Source organism: Alternaria ventricosa (genome assembly GCF_023758065.1).
Source record: "Alternaria ventricosa strain BMP 2768 chromosome Unknown scaffold_3, whole genome shotgun sequence".
Lineage (NCBI taxonomy): Eukaryota > Fungi > Ascomycota > Dothideomycetes > Pleosporales > Pleosporaceae > Alternaria > Alternaria ventricosa.
Window position 1 is genome coordinate 1,133,610 of NW_026055683.1, and position 25,914 is coordinate 1,159,523.

A 25,914-nucleotide genomic window follows, 5' to 3' on the forward strand; every position below is an offset into this window, starting at 1 on the left:
TGGTCAAGCTGCTCAGCCTCCAGCGCGCAGCTGCTGGCTAGCGGGGTCTCTCGAGCCGCCGAATCAGCGCCCCGCTTCCCTCGCTCTGGCCTACGCGCCAAGCCTGTGCCACGGGTGAGTAAGAGAATAGCATAAAGTCGTTCATGCGTGAGCACCTATTTTGGATCGAGAGATTTAAGTTGGGCAGAAACAAACATGTTCGCATGTCCTCATGATGCAGGGGAGCTCCGGGAGGCACCGTAGCTATCAGGGTCCACTTGCGACCGACTTAAGCGCCCACGATATCTCACATGCTAGTCTGCATCTTATTTCCCAGCGCGTATATCAGCCATCATACATTACGCACGTACTGAGCATAGTTCTCTTCTACGTCTATTAGGCTGTATCTTTTCACTCATCTCAATGTACATGAACCATCCCAGACATTGCTTGAATCATCGTGACCGTTCATAGCGCCGAAAAGCGTCATAACAGCAACAGCCGTAGCGCCCGCTGATCGAGAAGCCCCAGCCCAAGCCATGCATAACATTGAACATCGTAAAGCGCATAACATCAATTCCTCTAACCCACCATTCTCCGCCTCTTTCCGATCTGGGCCGAGAAACCAGTCTTGATGGCCTGTACCGAACGTCTCGATCCGCAGCTGTTGCAGGTGACGAAGTTGAGACGGTTCTCACCCTTGGAGAGATCCGTGTCGGGCGAACGGCAGGTCTTGCATGTAACGTATTCGACAATGTATCGTCGGAGAACGTTCTCGAGTTGCTTTTGCTGGAAACGACCCTTGATGACCAAGCGCTTCTGGTCGGCAAACGAACCGCTCGTACCCAGTTCAGCAAACAGGAACTGGGCAACGTGCTCGTCGGAACGCTTCATACGCTTGCAGATCTCGGCAAGGTTGGCAAAGACGGTCTTCTTGTTTCCTTCGCGCATGCACTGTGGGGGCGGGATCTTGTAGCTCTTTGTGCCCGAGCTGGCGAGGTCGGGATGTTGTGCGTGGAGGAGCGTGAAGAAGCGGTTCAGGAGGAGGTTGTACGAGATGGGGGTTGTCGAGTTGTGTTCCCAGATGCCGGTGCCCTTCATCATGTCGCCTTCTTGTACTTCGGGTTCGGGAGCAGCGACCTCCTCCTCGCCTTCGGGCTTGTCGCCGCCGGCGGCAGCGAGCTTGGCCTCGAAGTCGTCCTCGACCTTCTTCTTGCTGGACTTCTTCTTCTTCTTCAGCGCGGCGAAGTCGCCCTCTGCGCCGTCCTCTTCCTCGCCTTCCTTCTTCTTGGAGGACTTCTTCTTCTTCTGTATCTTGTCAGCAAGATGTTGATAATCGCGCATGCGTTTTGCGGCTCACCTTCTTTGCGAGATCAGCGAACATGTCGGTGACCTCCTCGACCTCTTTGTCGTCACCTGTAGCCCCACTTGTCAGCGACTGATGTGTTTCCAGTGTGTGGTCCATCTTACCAGCACCCGCGGTGTGGCCCTCAGCGGAGTCTTTGTCGCCGTTCATCTCTAGTGATTCGGTAACGTCGCCGTTGCTGTCGACAATCGTAGCACCTTCGGAAAATTGGACCGACTTGCGGGGTTTGCGGTCAGGGAGATCGGCCTATGTAGGTGTCCGTTAGTATGTAGCTCTTTTTAGGGAAGTAGAAATAAGTCCCAGCTAGGAAGCTGGCATGCAGCAAGCCCACTTTCAAGGCACAGGATATTTCGAAAGCGAACGTGGGGCTGTGACGTACAGAATCAGCCATGATTGCGGTTGCACTCGTGTTTTCGATCTTCAGTGAGTTCTGGGGATGTTCTGGTATCGATTCGAAGTACGTAGTGATATGTAGGCGTGGTGAGTCGAAGAGTTAGGCAGGCGGTCACCCTAAAGTTCGCCGCAACACATGTGTGAGTCGAACGCTGAGTGCCAAGATTTGCGTCACGTGCCGACTGCCGCTAAGCCCCACCTCCGCTCATTGGCTGGAGCGCTCCGACACCATTCACCGAACGCGCCTCTACCATAGCCGTCGCGATCCCGTCACTATCGCCAATGCTGCTACGGTAGTCCGCCGATCCAGTCATACATCCACCGCCTCTTCTATCAACGGTTAACGCCACCGCCGCCATGTCCCTGAGCAATAGCGAGAGCTTCATCGAGCCATCCTCTAACGACGAGATCGATTCGTTACCATCCTCGGCAACAAGCTCCTCAGCCGATGAGGAGGAATACATGTCAGACGCGGATAGGGAATGGAAAGAGTCGCTGCAACAATTGGAGCTGCTGTTGACAATGGTCATGGTTCCATACCTGGGGAAATACTTTGGCAGGAAGGCCGCATACTGGGGTACGTCATGTTCAAGGTTAGATGATCTGATGGATGGCAGGTAGCTAACAGCTTTGCAGGATGGGCCAAGTTCATGGAATGGAAATACCCCGTCGAAATCGTTTTCTCGAGTCCGAAGACGTTCAAGCTAGCCGGAGCTGTTGAGGCAGCAGCAACATTATGAGCGCTTTCCATTACCTCGGCGGCTTCACGTATTCGAGCATCGGCGTTTATGGCGTTGGGACCCATCCGACATCTGCACAATGGGCGTCACTTGTACATACCACTCTATTACCACGACATATGGAACGCATATATTACAAGGCAAAGGGCACATGCCCAACCTCTACTCAAGAATCTCCCCGTTAAGAATCGTCCTCCCATAAGCATCATTGTGCCAATAGTCACCCTCCCGGCAAGTAAGTCGGTCCTGCATATGCTTTGTGTCTATTCCGCCATCCTTGGCATGTATCTCCTCCATCTCCTGCCTTTTCTTGCTCTTGGGCTTTCCTTCTTTGATGCGTAGCTTCTCAAAGTAGACGTACGAACCATAATAGATGCCGGATGTGTTGCCGTTCAACGCCCCTTTCTTGCTGCGGAAAGCAGAGAGTTGACGCGCGTTGAGCGTCTTGGGTGGGTTGTGGAATGACGCTGAGGCTGCGCGAAGGAATGCAGCCTGGGTTACGCCGGGTTTCTTGAGGTGTGCGTTGATCTTATGGCGGACGTCGTCGCATGTATCTATCAGCGTGTCAGTACGAGACTCTTTTACATCGTAAAGGAGCCAAAGCTTACCGTATACTGGTACTTTATCTTCCTTCTCGAAATCCAGTTCAACATCATCGACACTAGGCACACTATCCTTCGCCGCGACTCCTTCATTCTTCTTCGCCTTCTTGTTCGCAGTCGTCTTGATGCCCGCCATCTCGCGCCGCTGGAAAAACGCGTACGCTGCCGGATATACAGAAGACTCAACTCCCTTCTCCTTCCCGTGCTGGCTCATGAACCGCGAGTACGCATTGGGGGTGATGCCAACTGCCTTTTGAAACTCGCCCACTTTCATTTCGCCGTTGTCAATCAAGGTGCGTATCTTACGCCTGCATACAAATCAGATACTGTACGCAGATCATGGAGGATCGGAGATGTGCATGGCGGCGTAGAAACACGTAACGCGCGCATTGTTACTAAAGGAATAACCGCATACCGTAAAACATCGCAACTCTCCGTCACAGGCCTGTTCTCAAGCTCAAAATCTGATTCGTCATCATCGATGATGTGCATGCTCGGGTTAGGCATAGTTGGGTTCGAGGTAGTCGGGTTTGGCACAGGCGCATTCGAGATAATCGTGTGCGGCATAGGAGGCGGGTACGACATAGGTTGGTTCGACATAGGCGGGTTCGACATAGGCGGATGCGACATAGGTGGGTGCGATATATGCGGATACGACACAGGCGGGTAGGACGAAGTTGGGTTCTCCATAGTCGGCATCGGCGGGTATGGGTTCATATACGCCATGTTGCAACTACGCAATCCTGATGTGATTGTGTTCCAACAACGATATACAGCGGCGGGTGTCAGAACGCAATAGGGTGGCTAAGACGCAGATTCAGAGGGTAATAGTAGAGATAAATGAGAAAGGGCGGCATTGCTATCACCCCATCCTTATGACGTCTGTTGCGACGCGTCTGTGTTTTGCGCTAGTGGGCGGGGAAAGTACGAACGCGTTCTCAGGGGGGCGAGTATCAACATCGTGATCGGACCTGCAAGATGCTGTCCAAGTCGACGACTCGCTCACCTCTTTGAAAGCGCAGCATGATTTCATTCAAGTGTTTTCACTATTGCAACTTGACGACGTGTGACGCCGAAAAAGTCTCCCAGAAGGCCTGAGCATCAAGACAGAACACCACGAGCAAAGAGGTCGTGACTCGTTGGATAGTAAGCACAACCCCAAAAGAAAGCAGCGCATTTCGATCACGGGCGCACGATGACTCCAGAATCTTCGCTGGCCATTGCTTTCCAATAAGTTTTTTCACTCTCCAGGGCTGCTCATTCGCTGACTGAAACGGACGCTAGGCACTTGAACCGGGGGGTGTGTGTGTATACAACATGAAAGCGCAGCACTATCCATAATCACGCCGAAACACGACAAGCCGCGAAATTAGACACGGCATAATCGTCCGTTCTGAGTTTGAGTCCCCTGCTCGCCATCCCTGATTTCCCAGTCCTCGCTGCCGACAGCTGTTGTAGCGTAGAAGACGCTTTTGGGGTCCCACTTCTCCTTGATCGTGAGAAGCTTGGGGTAATTCTTCGCACCGTAGAAGTCGATTTGCCAGTTTGGCTCTTGGATGTCCGCCTCGTTGAGATAGACGCCGCCACCCTCGGACGCCGGAGCGACTGCACGCCACGAGTCCATGATGTCGTACGTAAGGTAGTCGGATGCTTCCTTCAATTGAGCCGGTGTCGCGTTCTCTGGAACCATGTTTGCGGTTATCAAGAAAGACTGGGTGTTGCGCCATGCTTCATTGACAGCATTGTCGACCTTGAAAGGGTTACCTGGAGCCATGTGGTAACCGCCGACCGTATGACCGTTCATCACTGTATCCTTGACAGTGGTGTAGAAAGAGTTGAACTTCTCTTCGGTTGCCCAAAGGCTCTTGGGGAAGAGACGGGTAGCTTGACGAATGGTGGTCACACCGAGGGTATCCGCGCCCCATGAGCCTTTGTTGGCAGAGTAAAAGTCGTCGTGGTAGGTCGTGTTGGGTGTTACCGAGATGTTGAAAGACTTGAGGTCGGCGAAGAAGTCCTTCGTAAGCGCATTGAAGGACTCAATAGTGTGGTTTGGCGCAAAGAAGGGCGTCATCTGGAAGTCGAGCGTCGTACCGTAGTTCCAGATCCAGAAGTACGAATAGGTGCCAGCGTTGGTGAACTCAGGGAATCGCTTCATGTAAGCGTTGATGCCCTTCCAGAAGTTGGCAGAGTCATTGACTGGGGCCTGGAAAGAGAAGACAGACTTGGTGACGGGTATTCTCGGATGGGCTTTCGCGATGACTGAAGTCACAACACCAAACGTTCCGCCGCCTCCTCCGCGAAGAGCCCAGAAGAGATCGGAGTTGCTGGAGTCAGATACGGTTACGAAGCGCCCATCGGCGGTGACGACCTCAAAGGCGAGAACTTGGTCAGCGGCCATGCCGTAGATGGATGCGAGAGGTGAGTGACCACCTCCGGTGACATAACCACCACTCCATCCAACAGTCTACGTCTAGGGTTAGTACTTGCGCCTCCGACATACAGTATACTACGATGACTTACTTCACAGATACCAGCCATGACCGTCACATCGTGGTCGCGGGCAGCCTCCAGAATCTCAAACCCTTGGACACCAGCACCAGCCTTGAACGCCGGGCCGCTGTACTTGGTCGAATCGTACTGCTCAATGAACTGGATATCTTTGAGGTTGTGTGTCCAAAGACTGAGGGCACCCGCCCCAGACGACTTTCCAATGTAGTCATGCCCAGTGTTTTTGACAGTCAACCTGAGGTTCATGTTGCGAGCAAAGTTGACACCAAGCTGCACCTGAGCGACGTTCTCGACATCGATCGAATAGGATGCATAGCCGCCTAGCGTACAGGTGCCACTGGGGTCGTCGGTAGGCATGCATGTACGGCCCTGGAAGAGCGGCCACATCATTGAGGTCGGGTCACTCGTGTGGAGATCGGATGTCGTGAATCTAGCAGAGATGTCTGCGCACTTCGCCTCATCATAGTCATCCCAGGCTGAGTCCTTGTAGCATGGCGCAGCGATGGGAGTCGTCTCGATGAGCGCTCCTCCGAGTAGGCTGTCGAAGGTCGACCATACGTTTTCTTCCGGATAATCCGAATCGCCTGGAAAGACTTTGCATTGACCGCTGCTGATTTCATGCGTCGTCTCCTCCTCATTGTCGAAGCCAAAGAGTGAAATCACGTCAACCTCTCTGATCTGGCGAGCAGCCGCATTCAGGGCATCGTTGGTCAATTGGACTGCCTCGTTCGGGAAAAGCGCGACTCCGGCAGGCGAGTTCGTGGAGACTGTGGCGGCGGCAGGTGCGACATCGCGGAAAGCAACCGGACTTCCAAGAGCGCCAATAGCGTTTGCAGCTAGAAACAAGAGAGACCTGCGCGCAGACATAGCGAAAGGACAGCTGGTCAAAAAGAGTGAACGTGTAGGCGCTGCACGACCAAGCCTCGTCGACCATCTTGATAAATGAACAAAAACCCACGCCACGCCGAACCGAAGGATTCAATCTAGATTCACACATCAGATAGTTTCTAGGAGGCAAATGTCGGGATGCGGCATGCTCTATACAACGTGCATGCCGCTCGCTGTATTCACATTACTCGTACCTACATATGAAGTGGAGCCGCGGCTCGAATACCCACGGCCCGCTCCTTCGGTGGCTGTTCACTCCACGAATGAGGAACACCAACCAACATTTCCAAGGTCGCGGGTATTCAACGTGTTCGCGCATCCTTGCGGTCTCTGGGTGAGTATACCGAGGAAGGATTTGGTTCGGGATAGTCCAATGGGGTTGAGGCCCCACATTATGTGGGAGTTTAGCCGCGCGCTGTAGGTGAGGATATTGTGGAGTACCTGGCCTTTCGTGACACCATTGGCGATACGACTGTTTCACTTACGGCTCATCATTTTTTGGTATCGAACTTGCAAGCTCCCTACATTCAAGAAACTGTGTCCGACCACCCCACTGCGAGAATGTACTCGATGCTCTCAACAATTCAGTGCAGCTCTTCGTAATCTCTTTCCTGCTCTTCTTCGACGTTGAGTCTGGCACCTTCAGGCAGTAGCTTTAATAGCTCTTCTCTCTTCTCATACGGAAAAGCCATACGTGCGAGGTTTTTCCTGATTTCCGCATGACCATGCCGTGACTGTTGCGATATCAAACCAAGCTGAAGACCTGGTTCGACTAACTCCTGCTTCGAAACCATACTTTCCACGTGCCTTCCAACGCCTCTGATCTCCATCTGCTTCACATGAGGCCATGGAGCTTCCAATAGAACGGGCAAGATCCATTGTCGGAATAGGATGTCCATTGGCCGATACACATAATGAGGGAGCGGTGGTCGAATTCCTCTTGGTGTGTCGTACTCATTTCGATTGTAACCCTGCTTGAATGAGAGAGCACGTAGGGTGTGCCGAACAGATCGCATGAAGCGCGCCCATTCAGAGTATCGTCGATTGCCCTCTTCTGTATTGTACCAAACATTCGTGAAGGAATTGCCGATGGTAGCAATACACAAAGTAGTGAGAGCAGTAAAATTCCCAACGTAAGAATCTAGCAACCCCATCATGTACCGGTTGTCTAGGGCGGTGCGTTCATCTTCCTCGTGTTCCTGCAAATAGTCTACCATGTCTTGGACGGCAATAAATATTGGATAAGGCGGATCAAACTCGTCAGACTGGAACAGGTTGTGTAACTCAAGTGCTTTGAGTTGGTGGGCATACTCCTGGAAGAAGCAATTGACAACGTCGCGTCGTACCTAGCCACTCAAACGCGCTGAAGTAGCTTTAGGGAAGCATATCAAAGGCAGTAGTAGAGGGTTGCCCGACCTTTGGGAGTCAGTAGACAACAATCGGTAAACAGCCAAACACTTACTGCATGAAGCAAAGGTCAATTTCCGAGACGTGAGCAAGGCTACGGAACGTGCGCCAAAGAGAGCCTAACATAGTCAGCATCAACACCTCAAATAACGCGTCGGCGTACCGTAGCTTCCACGTCCGTCAATATGCAGATCTTCCGACCCTGGGTATTCATATCTTAAGCGCTTCATTTCGTGCTCCAGACTTTCTTTTTCTCCGTCTTCCCAATCCGGCTCATTGCATTCGAATAAATTGAAGACTGTCCAACATAGCACATACGCGTGCCTACCGAGCCCCGGATCGTGTTGTAAAGTTCGGATAAACTGCAGCTGCTTCTCAAATACGTCCAAGTCGAGGCGTCCCCACCTTCTGTATGTAAAGTCGGGTGGCACCCGATGAGGCCCGGGGTAAATAGGCGTGCAGTCGATGGGAGCATTATGTGAGCTCAAGTCAATGTTGCGGTACAACTCTGGCATCTACTCGTCGTCAGTCGCTATACGAAAGTTGAGGAATGCTCACATACGCCGACATCGTATAGCGAGCGGCATGTCTCACATAGTCTCTTTATGTCGGCGCAAGAGCAAGAAGACAATATCTCGATGAGAAGCTCTGTGGGTAGATCGGGTAGATGAGACATGTCGCTCTGACTCCCTCCAGTGGCGAGATCAACGATACATCGTGAAGATGCGTTTCGCACTCGGGATTCCAAGTAGATTCCGAGTAGTGAGGTGTTGTTCGTTTAAAATGATGAAGTAGCTGTGCCACATGAGGCAGCATCCTTGGCCCCCACGCTAATATCCCTTTCTAAATCATCGCATTCCTTGCATCTCCACAACTCGCGCTTAGATGTGCTTCGAAAGCTCTTGCACCCAGGCTAACCTTCCTTCGCCAAATATCTCAGCCGTGGCCGGCATGTTCTCTCCGCCTTCTAGCAGCAAAGTGCGCACGATGATCTTGTCCGGCATAACATCTTGATGATGATAGATATGGCTCGTGCAAACTTTGCAAAAGTAGCATCGCACAAACTTGCCTGCACCCAGTCAGCCTTTCCTCCTTCACCGACACAAAGTGTACATACCACTAGCACCTTTATAACGATACTGCCTAATGTTTTCCTCGCCGGAGACGATCTGCAGTTCCTCTTTCGGTATGATCTGATTGCACGAGTACGGTCCACCACCAAGCTTCTGGCATGTTGAGCAATGACAAAGCACGTGCTCGGCATTTTCGAGCTTCGCGGTCCATTTTACACTCTCGCAATGGCATGTGCCTTTTCTGACCCCATCTCCTTTCACCGATGGATGTTCAGCCGCAGAACCGAACAGTACCCCGTCTTTGATATCGATGACTAAGCTATCCTCGATCAGCGGCTTCGCGGCTTTGGAGAAGGCCTTGTGAACCGGCTCGGTGGTGAGATAATGGTCCAGATCTTCCTGATTTGCAAACTCAAGCACGAAACCATGTGTCATGCCTTTGGAAAAGGGTTCCCACGATCTGTTTTTGCCGGCTTTCAGCGACTGTATGAGCGGCTTGCCGGTGTTAGGATTCAGCGACTTGTGTTGTAGGGCCATAAAGGACTTGAAGTGCTTCTCTAGATCCGTCCATGATATATCCTGGCGGTATTTGAAGAGCACTATATGTGTGATTGTGTCGCTAGCCATTGTCTCCGATGCAGGAGTCCCTGGTGCGGAGGTGCGGGGCGTAATGGGTGCGGAGTCGAGGATGTCGGCTATGTTGGGGAACATGTAGAAGGTGCGATACGGTCCTCGTAGCGAAGGACTCCATCTTATATTATCAGGACGTGGAGCAGTAGAAAGGTGATGTTGCAAGACCGCAATGGCACGCGTTCGTGGAAGGCGCCCCCGGGACTAGCGCCCTGGAAGTAGCAAGTTTCGCCGTCTCCGCGCTGTGGGGCAGTTGCGCATGGAACGAACATCCGTCTTTCTCAGCATCAGCACTTCGACATCCATCTTTCACTCATGCCATTCCAAAGTGATTCTGTTGATGAAGCGCATCTTGTCAAAATGATTTTCATTCCAGTTAAAGCTCGCTAAATTGCACAATCTCGTGGCCGCTCCGTCAAATCACATCTCACGGCGTGTCCTCCTTAGCGGACCCCATCGCCTGCCCAGGCGCGCTCGCATTCCTCAACTTTACACTCTCATCCGTCTCCTGCAACAGCGCGTCCTCGTGATCAACCGGATAGAAGCGATAACTCCTCATCTCCGTGTTCTGCCAATCTCCATGTGTCTGGCAATCATTCTCGTCTAGGTCACCAGATACGTAATGTAGGAAGTCGCCGTGCGACACAACGACAATTTCCTGCTCGTCGCGGTCGCGCAAGAAGCGGCGGAGTTCCAAGGCGCGCGCCTTTAATGAACCGCCGTCTGGTGCCCATTTGCCCTGCTTGGTATTGAAGTCGGTGTAAATGTCCAGGCATCTGTGGAAGTCGCAGACGTCGCCAAATTCCTTCTGAAGTCGCTTTACGTCGCTTGGTGTGTTGGCAGGCTCGGATGTAGCTTCTTGTGCCAAGGGGAGAGCGAGGATGTTGCGCTTTCCGGATTGCAGCCACGGCTCCATGCTGATGAGTGCTGTTTGAATTGTGCGGCGGATGGGGCTTGCGCAGACTAGGTCGATGCGATCAAAGAATGGAAAGGTTTCCGAGAGGTTTTTGCATTGTTGTTTTCCTTTGGGTGTGAGGTCTGGGTCGGGGATCTTCTCGTTGTGTTCTGCGTTGTGGTAGCCTTCGGCGTGGCGGATGAAGTGCACAGCGCGAGGAGCCATATCGAAGGTGAAGTATAGATATCGGGAAGTGATTGAAAGGGTGTTGTAAGTCACTCGTGAAGTATGTAAGGCTTTGAAGGTTTGAGATGACAGTGTTAATGCAGGGGGAAGGACTTGACATATATACTGTACGAGGTACAGTTAGGCTGGCGTCACTACTGGTATACCGAACATGCACATGCCATCCTCGATTTTGGTCATCATATGCTAGCATATTCATCGGACCAAGATCTCGTGGCGAGATGCATCTTCACCATCAACGTCCACGAAACGATAGATGCCGGTGGATGACGAGAAGGCTATGTCGGCACAGCTGTGGGTAGCATGGAAGGTCAGCCGTGTCAATACCAAAGACACGTCGGAAGTGCTCCTGAGGTTATGGCTGGCTGCGTGCTGGAGTGCAAATAAGCTCCTCGTAAGTTTAGCAGTCTTCTAGAAGGTCTACATGCCTAGCCATCGGAGTCTGGGGCTTTTAGCGTCTGGTAAGTTCCGGTTCGGAGGCGCCTGCTTGGATTCTTGGGCTCTAAACGGCGCGGAAACACATACTGAGCCAATCTCAAGTCCCTGACTACCGCATAGACGGATACTAATTTGATGAAAACTTGGTTCGCCGCATGCACAATGACATCCAGGCTTGAGGCCGCGTCAGGAACGATGTGAGCAGTTGCGGGTAATCGGCACGTCAAGCAGGCGATGTAAAGCTTGATGCGAAGATGCACACAGAGATTCAGACGTCGCGTGGGTGTTACGGCCCTTTTCAATTGTCTTCGCGCTGTGGTCGAGAATTAGTGGAGGTGAGGCCTCCGTCACATCCGCTCTGGTCGAGAATTACACGCCAAGTGGGTGACGTCAGCACGCGTGAACTGACGATCTACGGGCTTCCCCACAAGCTAAAGCTTCGCCTTGGAAACTGCGCTTGGGAGGAGAGACTCGCTATGCATGGTTCTCCAGAGCTATGGTGCTTGAGACCTTGCTACACGGCTAGAACGGCATCGAATGCGACGTACTGTCCTCTCTCAGTTGAGTAGTGATGATGGAAATTCGCGTTGCGCTACGCCTGGGATCGGCTGGTTGTGGATCCCGTTACGCAAGCCGAAAGCATGGGAGCGAAGCGAATCTGTTATCAGTAGAATCATGAAAACGAGGGAACGGGTCAAGCTGAGGATGTAGCCCCATCTAATGACTTCAGTGTAGTAGTGCCGTGGTATGGGCGAAAATAGATCGTGACATCTTAATTTGTGGATGCGCTGTAGGTATCTATTGCGCCAAAGCAGTTTTGGCGACGACTATGTGGCAAGGCGACATTGGCGTGACATCTCACAAGAAGATCTCCAGGTTGAACTCTAGCGTACTCACGGGGTATCTGTACGATAGTCAGCATCTAGGTTACATCACGAGACGAGCTGAAATCGACTTACGGTAACTCGAACTTCTGGAGCACGCTCGGGTGCAGGATACCAAAGACACCGATGGTGTGGTTCTTGCCGCCGAGGTTGAGCTTGATAGCCGCTGAGTGGCCAGGAAGGAAGGTCGGGTCTGTGACCGGTCAGTATATTTGCGCCATTTCTGATGCGCAACTCATCTACTTACCATCAACCTCTTCTATCCAGTAGCCCTGCAATTGCTCGTTTTTTAGTCCGTCTTCGCGCGTAAGGAATGCCGACCGGAGCATGAGCATCAGCCTGTCCAGCAGACCGTGTACTTGCTCGAAACCACTTGTCTTGCCCATGAACGCGGCTGCGAAGTGGCGCTCGTTCCTGCTCTTCCTCTCCTGCTCCAAATCGACTAGACCAATGTCGCTGACCTCGAAGATCTTCATCGGTACTGAATGATGCTTGTTGGAGTTGATAGTCTTGAGTAGACCCGGTAGTAGCGATGTTCGGACGAGTTGGTATTCCGCCGTCTTGGGGTTCGCAAGCTTCACCGCTGTCTTTCCGTCGTCTTTCCGGTTCAGCCACTCGAAGTTCTCCTCGTGCGAGCAGAGAATGAGAGGCATAACTTCGGTCCATCCCGATGACGCAGACTCTATCCGGACAATATCACCGAGCTTGTTGATGGGTAATGGCGCGGAGACAGCAGCAGTCTTGTTCGGGTATACTCGCGGCAGCTTGTTGAAGCCGTATGCGATGGCGTAATCTTCCATGATGTCCGCTTGATGCAGGATGTCCGCTCTTGTGACAGGTACCGAAACGTCAAGGATGTTCTTGTCGGATTGAGACGGTGAGACGTCGTGGCCCATACGCGACAAGAGTTTCGAGATCTCATCGGGTGACAAGGTGAGGCCAGTGACCTGGTTCAGGTAGTCCACCTCAACCTGCATTTGTCGCGGTGACAGATCTGGCGACTCTCTTGACTCTCCATTGTGGGGCGAGTTGATCTTGATAGGCTCGATCGACTCCGCGTACCCAGCAAACATAGTGACCATCATGTGGTTGACGATTTCGACCTTTGTCTTGTCGGTCGCAGTGATCTCGATGAATACGTTCTTTGTGTCCAGTGTAACCTTGCTGTGATTGCTGTTGATGATGGGCGGAAGGGAGAGAACGGTACGGTTCGCATCGTAGATTACGGGGTATACAGGCGAGTCGCGAATGATGTGCAGGAAGCGTCCCAGGTGCTTGTCTTTCTACTCAGGATCAGAATGGTGCTACACATGGTCATCTCCTGTTTACTGACCTCGTAGAACTCCATGAGCTCCTTCGCATTCATTTCCTTGTCCTGCTTCAAGGGCACGAACTTGATCTGCTCTGGCGGTAGTGCTTCGTATGAGAAGGGGCCCTGAATTGTATCCAAGTCGTGTGTTCCAATAGATACAAGTGTCCGTTGACGCGCCAGGTTGGAGTGTAATTTGTCTTGTAACGCGATGAAGGAGTCGTATCGTTCTTGTGTGAATTTGATACCCCGTAGTATGACACCTGAGCAGAGCTCTCGTATTTGCTTGGTCTGTAGAGCGACTAGTCAGCACAACTTCGTTACCGCTTTCCAGACATTCGGCATACCTCAGGCTTGATGTCGAGCACCTGCAGCTCTCCTCCCTTAGGCGCGGTAACAGTCCACTTGGGCAGCTTCTGCTTCTCAAGGAAGACCTTTAGGTTCATGGCAATACCCTCGAAACATAGCATGTCATAGCGATTTGCCGGAATCTCAATCTTGAGTTGTGGTGGTTGCGCCTGGTCTTCTGGCTTGGTGCTCAGGCTTGTGTCCTCGTCCAACTCGATACCGAATTCGAAGCATAGGTCGTCGAATTCCTGGTAGGTATATTCCCGGCCCAGCTCCTTGAAGAGGGCCGCCTTATCCACACCGATGGTAGGCATTTTGGCGGGTTGTCTGCTCTCTTGGAGGGTTTCGCGTGGTTCTCGTGTGCGATGGTGGGGGTACTTGGAGGGGTAAGTTGGGAGGAAGGAGCGACTGGCGGGGTGTGGAGAATGTCGCAGTACTCGTATACGATGATGGCAGCGATACAGGAAGCTACTGTCGTCTTTTAGTCGCTCAATGGACCGGCTGAGTGAGAGGTGCGGCTGCGTAAATAATTTGGTATGACTCCAAGCCTCGAGCGCAGCAATCGGCGCCGGGAGCTGCGTCGGACCGGACCTTGGCGCTAGGCCGTTTTGGATGCGCGTCGCCCTGCAGATGGGTAGGTAGAAGTTAAGAAACAGTTCATGCAAGATGAAGCATCGCTTTTCTTGAACTGAAAGAACAAAAGCTTTCCGGCCTTGTAGTGGCTAGCAAACTACCTAATCTCTCATCCTATCTTCACCATCACGGAGTGCTCAAAATTGTGGATAGAGTCTTCATATATGCAATCTTTGACATTCAGTCGTACCTAGATCTTGTTTCTGCATTGGCCGCTGTATACGACATGCGCCTTTCAAACGCCATTAATGCCTCTGATGTCCACCAGGTGTCTTTACCTAACTAGGCATAATCCTCGTCCAATCAAGCAACTCTCAAGGCTATCGACAAAGTTGCAGTCCCTGCTACAAGTCCAAAGTTTTGTTTCCGCGTACGGCTGTTCTCGGTGAAGGCAATCTTGGTCCGATGGCCGGCATGTGACCAAGTGTATGAATAGAAGGTACAATCTGAGCCGCTCGAGGCTAGTGAGAAAGTGTAGGTTCCACAACACCGTGCCACGTCACGGTCAACAGCAAGTTTGCAGCGAGTCGCGTCGAAGTCGGCAACCCGTTCGTAGCGCGTTTAATCCTGCCAGTCCCACACCTTTTTGAGGAAGTGTGCCATGTTGACCTTTTTCGATTTCATTTCGACCATCCACGGATGTTCGAGCATTCGCCAGGGGGTGGCTCTGCGAGGACAGTCCTTCTCAAGACTGTTAAGGTTAGCAGGGATTCATTTCTGTGCAAGAGGGTTACATACCAGCACTCGATAAAGTACTTGAAGTTCTCTGACCACTTGATGCCATTCTCGGGCTCATCCTTGAGCTTGGGAATGGGTTGCCGAACGATGTAGGTGAGTAAATCAATAAGCCCGGCGCGGGGGTTCATCTCGGTTCCATCGGCAGGGAACGGAAAGCGATGCTGTGCGACTTCGAGTAGAGTAACACCTAGACTCCACACATCACTGGTGATTGTGTAGCTTTGCCCGGTGATGCGCTCTGGTGCCATGTAGTATGAGGTTCCGATGAAAGTGTTGGCGTCTCCCTTGGTTCCGAATTCTCCGGAGACACCAAAATCGCAGAGCTTGACCTGACCATTCCGGCATAATAGGATGTTGCTCGGCTTGATGTCCCGGTGTATGATGCGATGAGAGTGGAGGTAGGTCAGTCCATTCAGCACGCCCTCGGCGACCTTGCCAAGGACCTTCTCGCCTGTTCGGCCTCCAAGCTTTTTGACCTCGCGGTATACTGCATCGAGCGATCCGCCTTCGCAGAACTCCATGGCAATACTGATAGTCCCTGTGCTGTCGTCCATGAAAGCACCGTAGTAACGGCAGATGTGGTCACTGGCGCAGTTCTTGTTGAAGGACAGTTCTCGTACGATTTGCTTCTTGACATCGGGATCGGGGTTCGTTGTGATGATCTGGAATGCGAATTAGTTGAGTCGTAGCACACTGTATGGGACCATGCACACCTTCAGCGCGAACGTAGTCTTTCCGCCCTTTAATATGCATTTTGTGACAGCACCACCTGCGCCTTCTCCTAGACTACCCTTCTCTTCAATCATGCCTCGTGCGCTCGCCGCTCTCCAGGCTGCGTCATCTAGGTCGTCCACTTCCAATGGCCGACCCTTCTCTAGAGCCATAGCATCTAGATCTGGTAGAGGCTGACTGCTGTTTGCACGCTCCATGGAAGGCGCGCCCTCACTTCCGCCTTGTGATATAGCCGAAATGGGATCTGTGGCCTTTTGAACCCCCATGAATCCCAGTGCCGCATGGTATGATGAAGCAGAACCATTTGCTTGCACTTCGCCAAAGCTACCCGATCTGGAGTGTGCGCTCGCGTCGCTCGAACCTGATGCTGATAGTCCTTGCCCTGGCATTATAAGCGGCGGGGGAGCTCGTGCGTTTCGTCCTTCCTGTGGTGCATTGCTGGAACCCATGGGAGTAACTACGCTTAGCTTCGGCCCATGACGGGGCTGAGGCGCGTTCAGGGTCGGTATGCCGTCGCCTGCGCCGTTGGTGACAGGTCGTGCGTTCGGCGATGGTGGTATGGATAGACCAAGCTGTGGCGGTCCTCTCCTCCCAGGGCGCGCGCCGGGAATGGGTGGTCGCAGCAGAGGCGCGGGGGACGACATGTTGGGCTGTGGGTGAGGCGAAGGCCCGTTGTTGAACGACTGCATCTACGTTGGCTCCTCCCGCAGAGTTTGAACCGATGCTGGCCCCGGAGATAACGAGGGGAAGTGAGTGGTGTTGAGGTGGCACGTCAATCGTCTTCGGTCCCAACAGAGTGGGTCGCTGCCGTAAGCCGGATCAAAGAGGCGGCCTTTCGCGCGGTCGACGTCTCAGGGGGAGGAATACGAGGAGGTGAGGTGCGGTGGAGTGTGAGGCCGCTCGGGTTTAGGCACGAGTGACGTTGGGCCACGAGTCACAGGCAGGTGCGGCTTGACAGGCGGCAGGCGCGACTCGGTGGTGTGGGGAGGGCTCCGTTAGGGGGCGGGTTCCGGGGGGCTAACAGATAGCTCTTCCAAGATCAGGCGGACGAGGGGCGGCCAGAGTGACAAAGGCAGCGGGTCTTTAGGTTTCAAGACCTCAGCGTGCTGGAGGGGCTCAGGACGGTGGTGGAGAGCGGCTAGGCGCGTGCGCGCAAGGCTTGCCGACAAGGGGACTAGGCCGCTGTCCAGCGGTTCCAAACAGCCTCGACACCTCCAACCTTCATTTGACGCGTGGACTAATAATAAGGAATTACCGACGTGCAGCCAATGACGCGTGGAGCGAATTCGATCAAAGGTCGGCAACAGCGTGTGTGCAAGGAGTGCGGCCAGAGTGTTGCGGCGTGGACGATGATCCCATGCCCGTACCTTGAGGTCGGGAAGATGCCACGAGACAGGATGCGAGGCGGGTTGTTGAGTGTTTCCGCAAGCGCTGAGGTTGCTCTCTTTATCACTGGCTCCAAGCTATGTTTCATCTTCTACTCCCAATGTGAAGGGTCCCTACTCGGGCGGCCTAGTCTATGCGCTGGTTGGTGTCTGCGTCTACATTGCCGCCGGTGACTGCTCGACTGACGTTGGCCCACATGCGAGTACAGCTCCAACCGCAGCGGGATCCCTTGGAATCGATAGTTTCTCGAGGTAACAACAACTCTCCTAGGGCTTATTTTGATGACGAGGATGGTATGCAGGCTCGAATACTCCTTCGACTCCATCCTTGTGCGCACGCGAGAGAAAGCCCTAAGGGTCTACCCCTCCACCCAATTGAACATGTCAACGCCGTTTGGTGGTGCAGCTTGGCTGACGTTAGACTCTGCCACTGGCTCAAGAACTACAAGCAACATGCGATCGGAGCTAGAGACTCATACGACCGGCACCAACATCTTCGTGCCTGGTGCATCGTGGTTTGTACCGAAGATGCCGTTCACGCGACCCGGCAGTCATCCTGCCCACGCAGCAATCTTGTCATTGTACCTCCGACTCTGCTCATCTTAGCACTATCACCATCCTCTGTTTCAAGAACCGCCGCATCAACCCATCTTCGGAACGGTGCCATCTCAACACGGGTGCCGGCGCTTGTGTTGGCTATCGACGCCAATGGAGCTATCCGCAACTGCATGAAGCTCTAGTGGGGCTCACCAGAGGAGCGACCAGCAGAGCCCCCCGGGGCCGCTGCATGGAGACCTATGTATAGCAACATCACTATTCCGACTAAGCATAAGTTGTAAATTCGTCAAAACTTCACCAAACTACTCTGCTTGAGTCAGTAGGCTGTGCAAAAGGTAAGAATAGGTCTTTCAATATAGCGATTGCATATCAGCTGCAGCTCGTCGAGTTCACAAGCTGTCGGCATACCTTCCGTCACGCAGCCTATCCTCAAGGTGGTAACACAGAAATTGTATTAACACAGAAGCAAAAATATCTGGCTGTCTTTGTGTGGAGTACGTTCACGGAACACTTAGTGATGTTGATTGTTGCCCAGGTGGAATAGTGCTCGTTCATAGAGGTGCCTGGATGGATTGGCCGGGCCTCGGCAACGCGCCAGCTTTGGGCAGGTGCTGTCCACCCAGGCGCGACCTTGGAAACAAAGGCATCATCATCTCCACCCACTGTCGACGGACACCGAACAGCGATGGTGTGACTGGGTGGTACCCTACAAAGAGCCTGACAATTTCGTGAGCGTTGTCGACGCAGGAAAAGTACATTCTCCGGCAAGCCCAGTTCGTGGCGCGTCTTAGCGCCCGCGGCGGCAACGCTTCTACTACTGAAACTGCCTATAAGCTTTGTACATCTAAACCGAGCATGCGCAAACTCTCGAGGCAATAGCTACACCACCAGCTGCTGGTCTAACAGCGGACCAAATACGATACAGAGCAGGGATCAGCTTAGCCTTCCATTCACTCTGGGCCTTATGGCCGTACGCCTCCTTCGTACACAATACTTGCGATGCCTCTCATCCGTGAGTGTCTCATCGTCGTTCAGGTTGCGGGAGTGCTGGGTAGCTCCTCCACTCTGCGTCATCGTAGTACCCTTGGGCGTATACCTCTTTACTCCCAGCCTCAGTCTCATCCTGGAAGCTCAGACTCGAAAGCATCATGTACGCATCATCGACCTTGAAAAAGAACTTGTCCAGCTTGTAATCATTCTCATCATCTGCGAACACGAACAGCAACCCTCCAGGTTCTTTCCAGTCCTTTCGAACCACGACGATGAACGCAGTCGGCCACCACTCGATTTCTTTCGCTTCGCTGTCTGCCCCTTTGTCCAAGGCTATGTGAGCCTGTAAGACTTCTTGGAGTGTCTTAAGCTCTGATGTGGAAGGCGCAGGTCGAACGAGATGATCCTCGTTGCCCTGTTCTAACCACTGCTTCTCAAGAGTCGAGGCGACATCTTGAAGTGATACCCCGTCGACAAAGGTGTAGATAGCAAACGCGGCGCGATTCCAGTTGAAGTCGTCGCATTGACCGAGCTCCGGGGCCTGAGGTGGTAGGGATAGGTCGGGTGCCATCAATGCGATTAAACAGTATTGATGGGAAGATGCCTAGTAACCTTATCAACGCCGAGCCGCTCCCAGTGTTACATCAAACTGACCGAATAGATCCGACGGGTGGTCTCTGCGATAGGTATGCACGTTCGGAAGGTCGCTGCCCGCAGTACCCGCAGTGAGCTGGGCCTTAGATAGCAGGGTGGGGCATTAGCCGATGCCGGTGCTCATGCTACAACGGCTATCTATTGACATCGGCATTTGAGTACCACGCCAGCTTTAGACTAACACATCCAAACAGTTCAGAGCACTGGTATCACTTGACATAGTGAGCATACGATTTACAGTTCACAGGTGTGTCGAAAGACTTGGCTTGGCCTCGTCGCATACTGACAACTTGCTAGCAATTCACACAGCATCTTTCACAATGACGAGACCGGAAGTAAAAATTACACAGGGTATTCTCTTAGGTACGACCTTGCAGGGCGACTATCCACGGGCCGTTGAAGCCTTCAGAGGAGTCCCCTATGCTTTACCGCCAACAGGTGAACGCCGATTCCGACCACCACAAAAGGTAGCACCTAGTCAAGACACTGTAGATGCTTCAAACTTCGGCCCAAGAGCTCCAGCACAGCAGCTCATGATAGTTGGACCGAAATTAGAAGAGAGTGAAGACTGCCTCACAGTGAACGTCTTCCGGCAAGCTCAACCCGACAAAGCGACCCCTCTGCCAGTTGCAGTCTACCTTCATGGGGGAGCCTTCAATCGAGGAAATGCTGCGATGCACGATACGGCGTCCATGGTTGGATGGTCTGAAACGCCCTTCATCGCAGTATCGTTCGGTTACCGTATAGGAGCGTTGGGTTTTCTACCATCAAAGCTGAGCGCTGCAGAAGGCGCACTCAACCTAGGCTTGAAGGACCAGATTTGCTTACTTGAATGGGTCGAAGAGAACATTGAGCACTTCGGTGGCGACAAGAACAATGTCACGCTCATAGGGCTTTCGGCCGGTGCACACTCTGTACGTGTGAAACCACTGCACACCCCAATCAGGCTTACTGACATTTGTCTAGATAGGGCATCATCTTTTGAACTATGAGGAGGGTGTAAAGCCCAAGTTTCACCGTGTCATCATTGAGTCAGGCGCTCCGACATCCCGCGCTGTCCGCAACCCCGACGCAGAAATCCACGAGATGCAGTTCAAAGACTTTCTGGAGGAAGTTGAATGTCCCTCAACTCTACCAGAGTCGGAAGTCTTCAGCTTCCTACGCAAACTTCCCACTTCCACAATCGCAAAGGCCCAAACTAAGGTATTCCAAAAGTACAACCCCAGTCTACGCTGGGCGTTCCAGCCAGTAATCGACAACGAGATCATCCGCCGCCGTCCAATCGACGCCTGGCGAACGAACAAATGGCACAAGATGCCCATCATGACCGGCTTCCAAGGCAACGAAGGCTCACTATACGTCAATAAGAAGATGTCGACTTCCACCGAATTCCTGGATTTCTGGAAGACCTTGCTGCCGCAGATGAGTGATGAAGATATCCAAACGATACACAAGTTGTACCCTGACCCGACTGAAATACCTGAGTCGACCTACAAAGAGACGCGGCTGGAACACGGTGTCGGTCCCATGTACAAACGCATCGAGGCGGCTTACGCGCACTACGCATACGTCGCTCCAGTCCGTCAAACTGCATTCTTCGCCAGCCAGGATGCACCAGTATATCTCTATCACTGGGCAATGAGACGCGACGTCGTTGATGGAGCTCGGCATGCAGACAACATGTTCTATGAAATGAGAGACCCTAAGTTCATTTCAAAATCCAGTGGTCAAGATGAGTTGTCGGGTGTCCTGCACGCGTATATCACTAGCTTCATTTGTACTGGCACTCCGAATGCGCTGGGTGGTACGTATGCGAAGAGAACGGAGTGGAAGAGCTATGATAGAGCGGATCCGAAGGTGATGATCTTTGGGAGGGATAACGAGGAGTTGATCGGTGGGCAGACCGTTGGTGAGCCGGCCATCATGGTCGACGACACGTATGCGAAGGAGGAGAGTGACTTTTGGTGGTCCAAGGTTGAACTGTCTCAGCAGTAATTTTGATCTTTCCACTACTAGCAATCAACATCACAGCTTAGCCTGCAACGCAATCTCACTAACAAGTTCCACAACCTCCTCCGCACACCCAAACGACCCCTGATACCCCCAACCCGCATGTCCATAATTATGCACAACCCAAACTCCATCAACTCTCTCCTTCTCAAGCCTCACCCCAGCCTCCCTTCCCGGCCTCAACCCAACACCATGCCGGATAACATCCAGGCACTCCGGCCCCTTCCCACCCGTCAGCTCAGGCGATATACTAACAGCCCTCTTCATAATGCGACTAGCGATATTGGGATCGGGTTGACTCTCCCAGTTTCCGCTTTGCATGGTACCTCCCAGTACTGTTCCGCCGCCGACTGCTCGCGTCATCATGTAGCAAGCCTCGTCTTCGCTGTCGTCCGTGCCGGATACGAACACCATAGCTGGTGCTACATTTCTTACTACGACAACCTGGCCTCGGATCGGGTAACAAGTCTTGTCCACAACGCCTCCTAGTTTCCCGGCTGATAGTCCAGTCGCGTTGACGATGATGTCTGGCTTGAAGTTTCCGATCCAAGGAGACCGCAGATCAGATATGTGGGATACAGTTTTCCGATAAAATTCCACTCCGTTTGCGCGGCATTGGCCTACGAGCCATGGGAGATAGAGGGCGGGGTTGATGCACACGGAGCCGAATTCGCTGCCAGATGCCATGCCTGATGGCAGCTCGGAGGAGGAGAGGTTGCGGTAGTCGTCGACTAGAGAGCGCCACCAGGGGTTCTCGGTGAAGACGTTGTTGAAGGATGTGGCGCCGCCACTTTGCAGCTTCTTCATGTCTTGCTTTCGGCGGTAGATGCGGCATTCTGCTTTCGTTTGAGTATGCTATTGTGGTCTCGCTGTGAGGGGGTTTGCTTACTCTGTAGGTGGATACCAGCTTCTGGCACTTCCGTTGCTAGTCTTTTCAGTTGCGGCCATGTTCTACGTTCATAGCGACTTTGTGGTTCTGAAGACATTCTGAACAACACATATCAGCTGATTGTGTACCCAGCTGTTCGCGTATACTTACGGCATGAAGTTTGCGCCGGCCCATGGTGATGCATACTCGATATCGGAGTCGCCGGGCATATGCTTGGCTACGACCGCAATTCTGTTACTTGGATCTTTGGAGAGAAGATACGCTGAGGTCAGTCCGGAGACGCCTGCTCTTTACACCAAGAAGCGTTAGTATGACCGAGCTGACAGCTGTCGGGGAATGGAACGAAGCGTACCCGATTACGATGATGTTAAGCATCTCCTAATTGCAATATTTCTAGCTTTCCGTGAATGTTCCAAAGGCGAAGATCTTCTTCTCAGGTTTCAAGAGGAGTGGGACGCTTTCTTGAGGCGCACAAGCATTCACTAGGCTCGTCTGGCTTAAGTAGTCGGGTCGAATATGCAGCATCGATGCCAAGCCCGAGCCGCGAGTTCTCCGCCGGGGAACTCAACGTTACCGACAGTTGTTGGCTGGAAGGCTTGAGCGTGTTCGCCATTCTGATGATCGCATTGAATGGAGCAGGAAGTGTGATTTCCTTGGGGTTCGCGGTGTCCGTCCCTATCGATAAGATCTCGCCGCTCGATTCGGCGGAGACCTCGGCTGCAGCTGCACCGTCCACCGAATCCTCCTATCCTCACTGCTATTGCGCCATCTTCACAAACCTCACGGACATCAAACAGCGAAGATTGGGGGAAGCGTATCTGCATCCGAGATACATCTATATTCTAAGAGAGCTTCGTTTCCAGGCTGCGATGAACGACTAGACGCGGCTTTCGTGCAGTCTGCAGAAACACTCGGCATCCCCCTCTCAGGCTCGAAACAGGAAGTCGAAGTTTCGTCACTCGGTTTCAACGAAGCCTTCCCATCACCTGTGCCAATTACAATCAAATGATTCAAGCACGTAGCTACCTAGTCGCAGCGACATATCGCTCGGTATCAGCATTGTCGATGCCGTCTTCGGAGCTCTCGCACAATCGATGCAGGTATGGCGGAGCCGCTAACGGGTACTGGTGGTCACTAGGATGCGACCCCAGCTTGCGACCACCACTTTACGAATGCCGCGGGGCGCTACCGGTATCTGACATCTGCCATGCGACTCCCTTATCACTGCCGAAGTATTGCCGTCGGGCGATGGCTTGTTCACAAATCTGCTGCATCCTTTCAAGGTCACTCACCAGGGCTGTGATCCACTTCTTCAATCCTTATCCAGGTTTGATACCAGCTTGCAGGCGAATAATGGCCCACCCTGATAACAGAGTAGCAACGAGTCCCGGGTATGTCCTCTGGGCAATGCGATCGGCCGCCTGTCTTCCGCTATCACGCGTTCTTATCGAATCCTGCATGGGTTCCGTTCATTCGCATTGAATGATTGATGTCGCGGGGTAGCTCGAGGCGGGTATCTCATCCGAACTTATGTTAAAGCTCTACTGCAAGCATCCTCGTATGGCTGCTCTGGTCCCCGACGCATAGATCACTCACTTTGTTGATTGTCAACCCTCGTTTTCAGCCATGTCGACGGAGCCGAATACCACGAAATGCGACGACAAAACACCGACCATGTCAAAGGACATGGAGGTTCAGCTCAGCAGCATGGATGCGAACTCTCTTCACAAGCAAGGAAGCGCTATTGTGGGTGAAGTTGAAGACCTCGATGAAGCAAACCTGTTCCTGAGGCAACATAACATCACACCGGAGTACATGGCTGAGCTCCTTGAAGACGACATAGCCAACAAGCGCGTTTCCAGGAAAGTCGACCTGTTGCTGTTACCACTACTATGTGGAACCTACTTCCTCCAGTACATCGACAAGCAAGCAATGGGCTACTCCGCCGTCTTCGATCTTTTCGAGACTACTGGCATCACCGGTGATCAGTACTCCTGGCTGGCGTCGATCTTCTACTTTGCCTACTTGCTCGCTGAATGGCCATCAGCATACCTTGCGCAGCACTTTCCAACCGGCCGAGTGGTGTCGCTCTTCTGCTTCTGTTGGGGCTCCATTATGCTACTTACAGCTGCTACGCACAACTTCGCAGGCTTCGCTGTCATGCGCTTCCTCTTGGGTGTCTTCGAGAGTGTTGTGACGCCCGCGTTTATGATGGTGAGTCTTGCTCTTCAGGTTACATGCCGTACACACACTGACGTTTTTTTCTTTACTGTTGCAGATCGTCGGAATGTGGTACGTAGGAAAACAACAACCCGCAAGGGCGGGTACGTTCTACTGCTTCAACGGCCTCGGTAGTGCCGTCGGGGGCATCCTCTTCTACGGCGCCGGATATGCGAAGAGCTTCGTCGTCTGGAAGATCATATACATCATCTGTGGAGGTATGACCGTCTTATGGTCTGTAGTCCTCTTCTTCAGGTTGCCGAACAACATCATGACAGCCAAGAGCTTTTCCATCGAGGAGAAGGCTCTTTTGATCGCGCGCGCCGCTAGCAATCGCACCGGAGTGTACAATCGCAAGATCAAGCTGCCTCAGGTCTGGGAGGCCTTGACGGACCCGCAAATCTGGATACTCTTTCTGTTTGTCACGCTCAACGAAATGATCAACGGTGGCACTGCGAACTTCGGCAAGCTCATTGTCAAGGACGCAGCGGGAGGTGATCCGCTCAAGACCACACTGTATGGCATCCCGCAGGGCTTCGCTCAAGTGTTTTGGGTTTTCACAGGCCCTTTTCTCGCCTCTCGACTGCCGAACGCGCGCACATACATTATGGCTCTTTACCTCTGTCCAACGATCATCGGCGCATGTCTGATCTGGCAACTTCCACGCACTAATCTGGCTGGGTGTTTGGCGGGTTATTACATGGTTCGTCTTCACCATTTGTCGCTCTGCAGAAATGTTGCTAACAAAGGTAGATTGGCGCCTTCGTTGGCTCTTTGGTGATTGCGCTTCAATTTCCGGCATCCAACGTAGGCGGCTACACCAAGCGTACCACTAGCACAGCTTTTGTCTTTCTGGGTTATTGTGTTGGTAACATCATCGGTAAGCCTCACCACACCGTCCAACCCCATCGCAAAAACGCGGTTACCAACATCACCTACTTCAGGACCACAAGCCTTCCTGTCAAAGGAAGCGCCAAAATACGAGACCGGTGTAAAGATGATCTTGGGATGCGCAGTCTCTCAAGTTGTGCTAGCGCTTTGCCTGCGAGCCCTGCTCTTACGGCGGAACGCCCAACGCGATCGCGAAGAAGCGGAGAGCTCACACGCTCAAAACATGAGTTCGAGCGATGTGGATTCCATTGAGGATACTACCGACTTCCACAACAGAAAGTTTCGGTATAGTGTGTAAACTTGGTGTCGGCATTGGACACCCCGTCATAGGGCTGCCATGGTTAGCGTGTTGCCATATCCGATCATAGAACGAGCATCTTTGCCTACCTATTGTATTATTCATGTTCCACTCTGAGCCTCAGCGCCTCCTTCCCTAGCTTTCATCTCTTCCTTCTGCCTCTCCTTGACCTTTTTCGGCTTCTTCGCGCTAACCGGCCCATCGGCACTT

At 52.7% G+C, this 25,914-nt stretch overlaps 12 protein-coding genes across 12 annotated transcripts; 3 read left to right on the forward strand and 9 right to left on the reverse strand.

Annotated features, from left to right (window-relative positions):
- Positions 1–561: 561 nt before the first annotated feature.
- Positions 562–1,736, reverse strand: J4E93_002307 (uncharacterized protein; the record flags this gene model as incomplete). The annotated part of the gene is made up of 4 exons (XM_049340254.1): positions 562–1,287; positions 1,340–1,395; positions 1,450–1,591; positions 1,725–1,736. 4 exons carry the CDS (start codon positions 1,734–1,736, stop codon positions 562–564), a joined length of 936 nt encoding a protein of 311 aa, XP_049202576.1.
- A 359-nt stretch (positions 1,737–2,095) lies between these two features.
- Positions 2,096–2,478, forward strand: J4E93_002308 (uncharacterized protein; the record flags this gene model as incomplete). The annotated part of the gene is made up of 2 exons (XM_049340255.1): positions 2,096–2,315; positions 2,375–2,478. The coding sequence occupies 2 exons, from the start codon at positions 2,096–2,098 to the stop codon at positions 2,476–2,478; spliced, it is 324 nt and encodes a 107-aa protein (XP_049202577.1).
- Positions 2,479–2,640: 162 nt separating this feature from the next.
- J4E93_002309 (uncharacterized protein) lies at positions 2,641–3,587 on the reverse strand (the record flags this gene model as incomplete). The annotated part of the gene is made up of 2 exons (XM_049340256.1): positions 2,641–3,388; positions 3,496–3,587. The coding sequence occupies 2 exons, from the start codon at positions 3,585–3,587 to the stop codon at positions 2,641–2,643; spliced, it is 840 nt and encodes a 279-aa protein (XP_049202578.1).
- Positions 3,588–4,449: 862 nt separating this feature from the next.
- J4E93_002310 (uncharacterized protein) lies at positions 4,450–6,455 on the reverse strand (the record flags this gene model as incomplete). Its single annotated transcript, XM_049340257.1, has 2 exons — positions 4,450–5,544; positions 5,601–6,455. The coding sequence occupies 2 exons, from the start codon at positions 6,453–6,455 to the stop codon at positions 4,450–4,452; spliced, it is 1,950 nt and encodes a 649-aa protein (XP_049202579.1).
- A 2,309-nt stretch (positions 6,456–8,764) lies between these two features.
- On the reverse strand, positions 8,765–9,667 carry J4E93_002311 (uncharacterized protein; the record flags this gene model as incomplete). Its single annotated transcript, XM_049340258.1, has 2 exons — positions 8,765–8,952; positions 9,001–9,667. The coding sequence occupies 2 exons, from the start codon at positions 9,665–9,667 to the stop codon at positions 8,765–8,767; spliced, it is 855 nt and encodes a 284-aa protein (XP_049202580.1).
- Positions 9,668–10,013: 346 nt separating this feature from the next.
- On the reverse strand, positions 10,014–10,706 carry J4E93_002312 (uncharacterized protein; the record flags this gene model as incomplete). The annotated part of the gene is made up of 1 exon (XM_049340259.1): positions 10,014–10,706. The coding sequence occupies one exon, from the start codon at positions 10,704–10,706 to the stop codon at positions 10,014–10,016; it is 693 nt and encodes a 230-aa protein (XP_049202581.1).
- Positions 10,707–12,023: 1,317 nt separating this feature from the next.
- On the reverse strand, positions 12,024–14,020 carry J4E93_002313 (uncharacterized protein; the record flags this gene model as incomplete). Its single annotated transcript, XM_049340260.1, has 5 exons — positions 12,024–12,069; positions 12,125–12,242; positions 12,297–13,332; positions 13,383–13,649; positions 13,706–14,020. The coding sequence occupies 5 exons, from the start codon at positions 14,018–14,020 to the stop codon at positions 12,024–12,026; spliced, it is 1,782 nt and encodes a 593-aa protein (XP_049202582.1).
- An 880-nt stretch (positions 14,021–14,900) lies between these two features.
- On the reverse strand, positions 14,901–16,453 carry J4E93_002314 (uncharacterized protein; the record flags this gene model as incomplete). The annotated part of the gene is made up of 3 exons (XM_049340261.1): positions 14,901–15,030; positions 15,078–15,739; positions 15,791–16,453. The coding sequence occupies 3 exons, from the start codon at positions 16,451–16,453 to the stop codon at positions 14,901–14,903; spliced, it is 1,455 nt and encodes a 484-aa protein (XP_049202583.1).
- A 2,320-nt stretch (positions 16,454–18,773) lies between these two features.
- On the reverse strand, positions 18,774–19,313 carry J4E93_002315 (uncharacterized protein; the record flags this gene model as incomplete). The annotated part of the gene is made up of 1 exon (XM_049340262.1): positions 18,774–19,313. The coding sequence occupies one exon, from the start codon at positions 19,311–19,313 to the stop codon at positions 18,774–18,776; it is 540 nt and encodes a 179-aa protein (XP_049202584.1).
- Positions 19,314–19,716: 403 nt separating this feature from the next.
- Positions 19,717–21,391, forward strand: J4E93_002316 (uncharacterized protein; the record flags this gene model as incomplete). Its single annotated transcript, XM_049340263.1, has 2 exons — positions 19,717–20,310; positions 20,363–21,391. 2 exons carry the CDS (start codon positions 19,717–19,719, stop codon positions 21,389–21,391), a joined length of 1,623 nt encoding a protein of 540 aa, XP_049202585.1.
- A 30-nt stretch (positions 21,392–21,421) lies between these two features.
- Positions 21,422–22,450, reverse strand: J4E93_002317 (uncharacterized protein; the record flags this gene model as incomplete). Its single annotated transcript, XM_049340264.1, has 3 exons — positions 21,422–22,242; positions 22,296–22,393; positions 22,446–22,450. 3 exons carry the CDS (start codon positions 22,448–22,450, stop codon positions 21,422–21,424), a joined length of 924 nt encoding a protein of 307 aa, XP_049202586.1.
- A 1,471-nt stretch (positions 22,451–23,921) lies between these two features.
- J4E93_002318 (uncharacterized protein) lies at positions 23,922–25,704 on the forward strand (the record flags this gene model as incomplete). The annotated part of the gene is made up of 4 exons (XM_049340265.1): positions 23,922–24,509; positions 24,574–25,218; positions 25,269–25,395; positions 25,460–25,704. The coding sequence occupies 4 exons, from the start codon at positions 23,922–23,924 to the stop codon at positions 25,702–25,704; spliced, it is 1,605 nt and encodes a 534-aa protein (XP_049202587.1).
- Between the last annotated feature and the right edge of the window lie 210 nt (positions 25,705–25,914).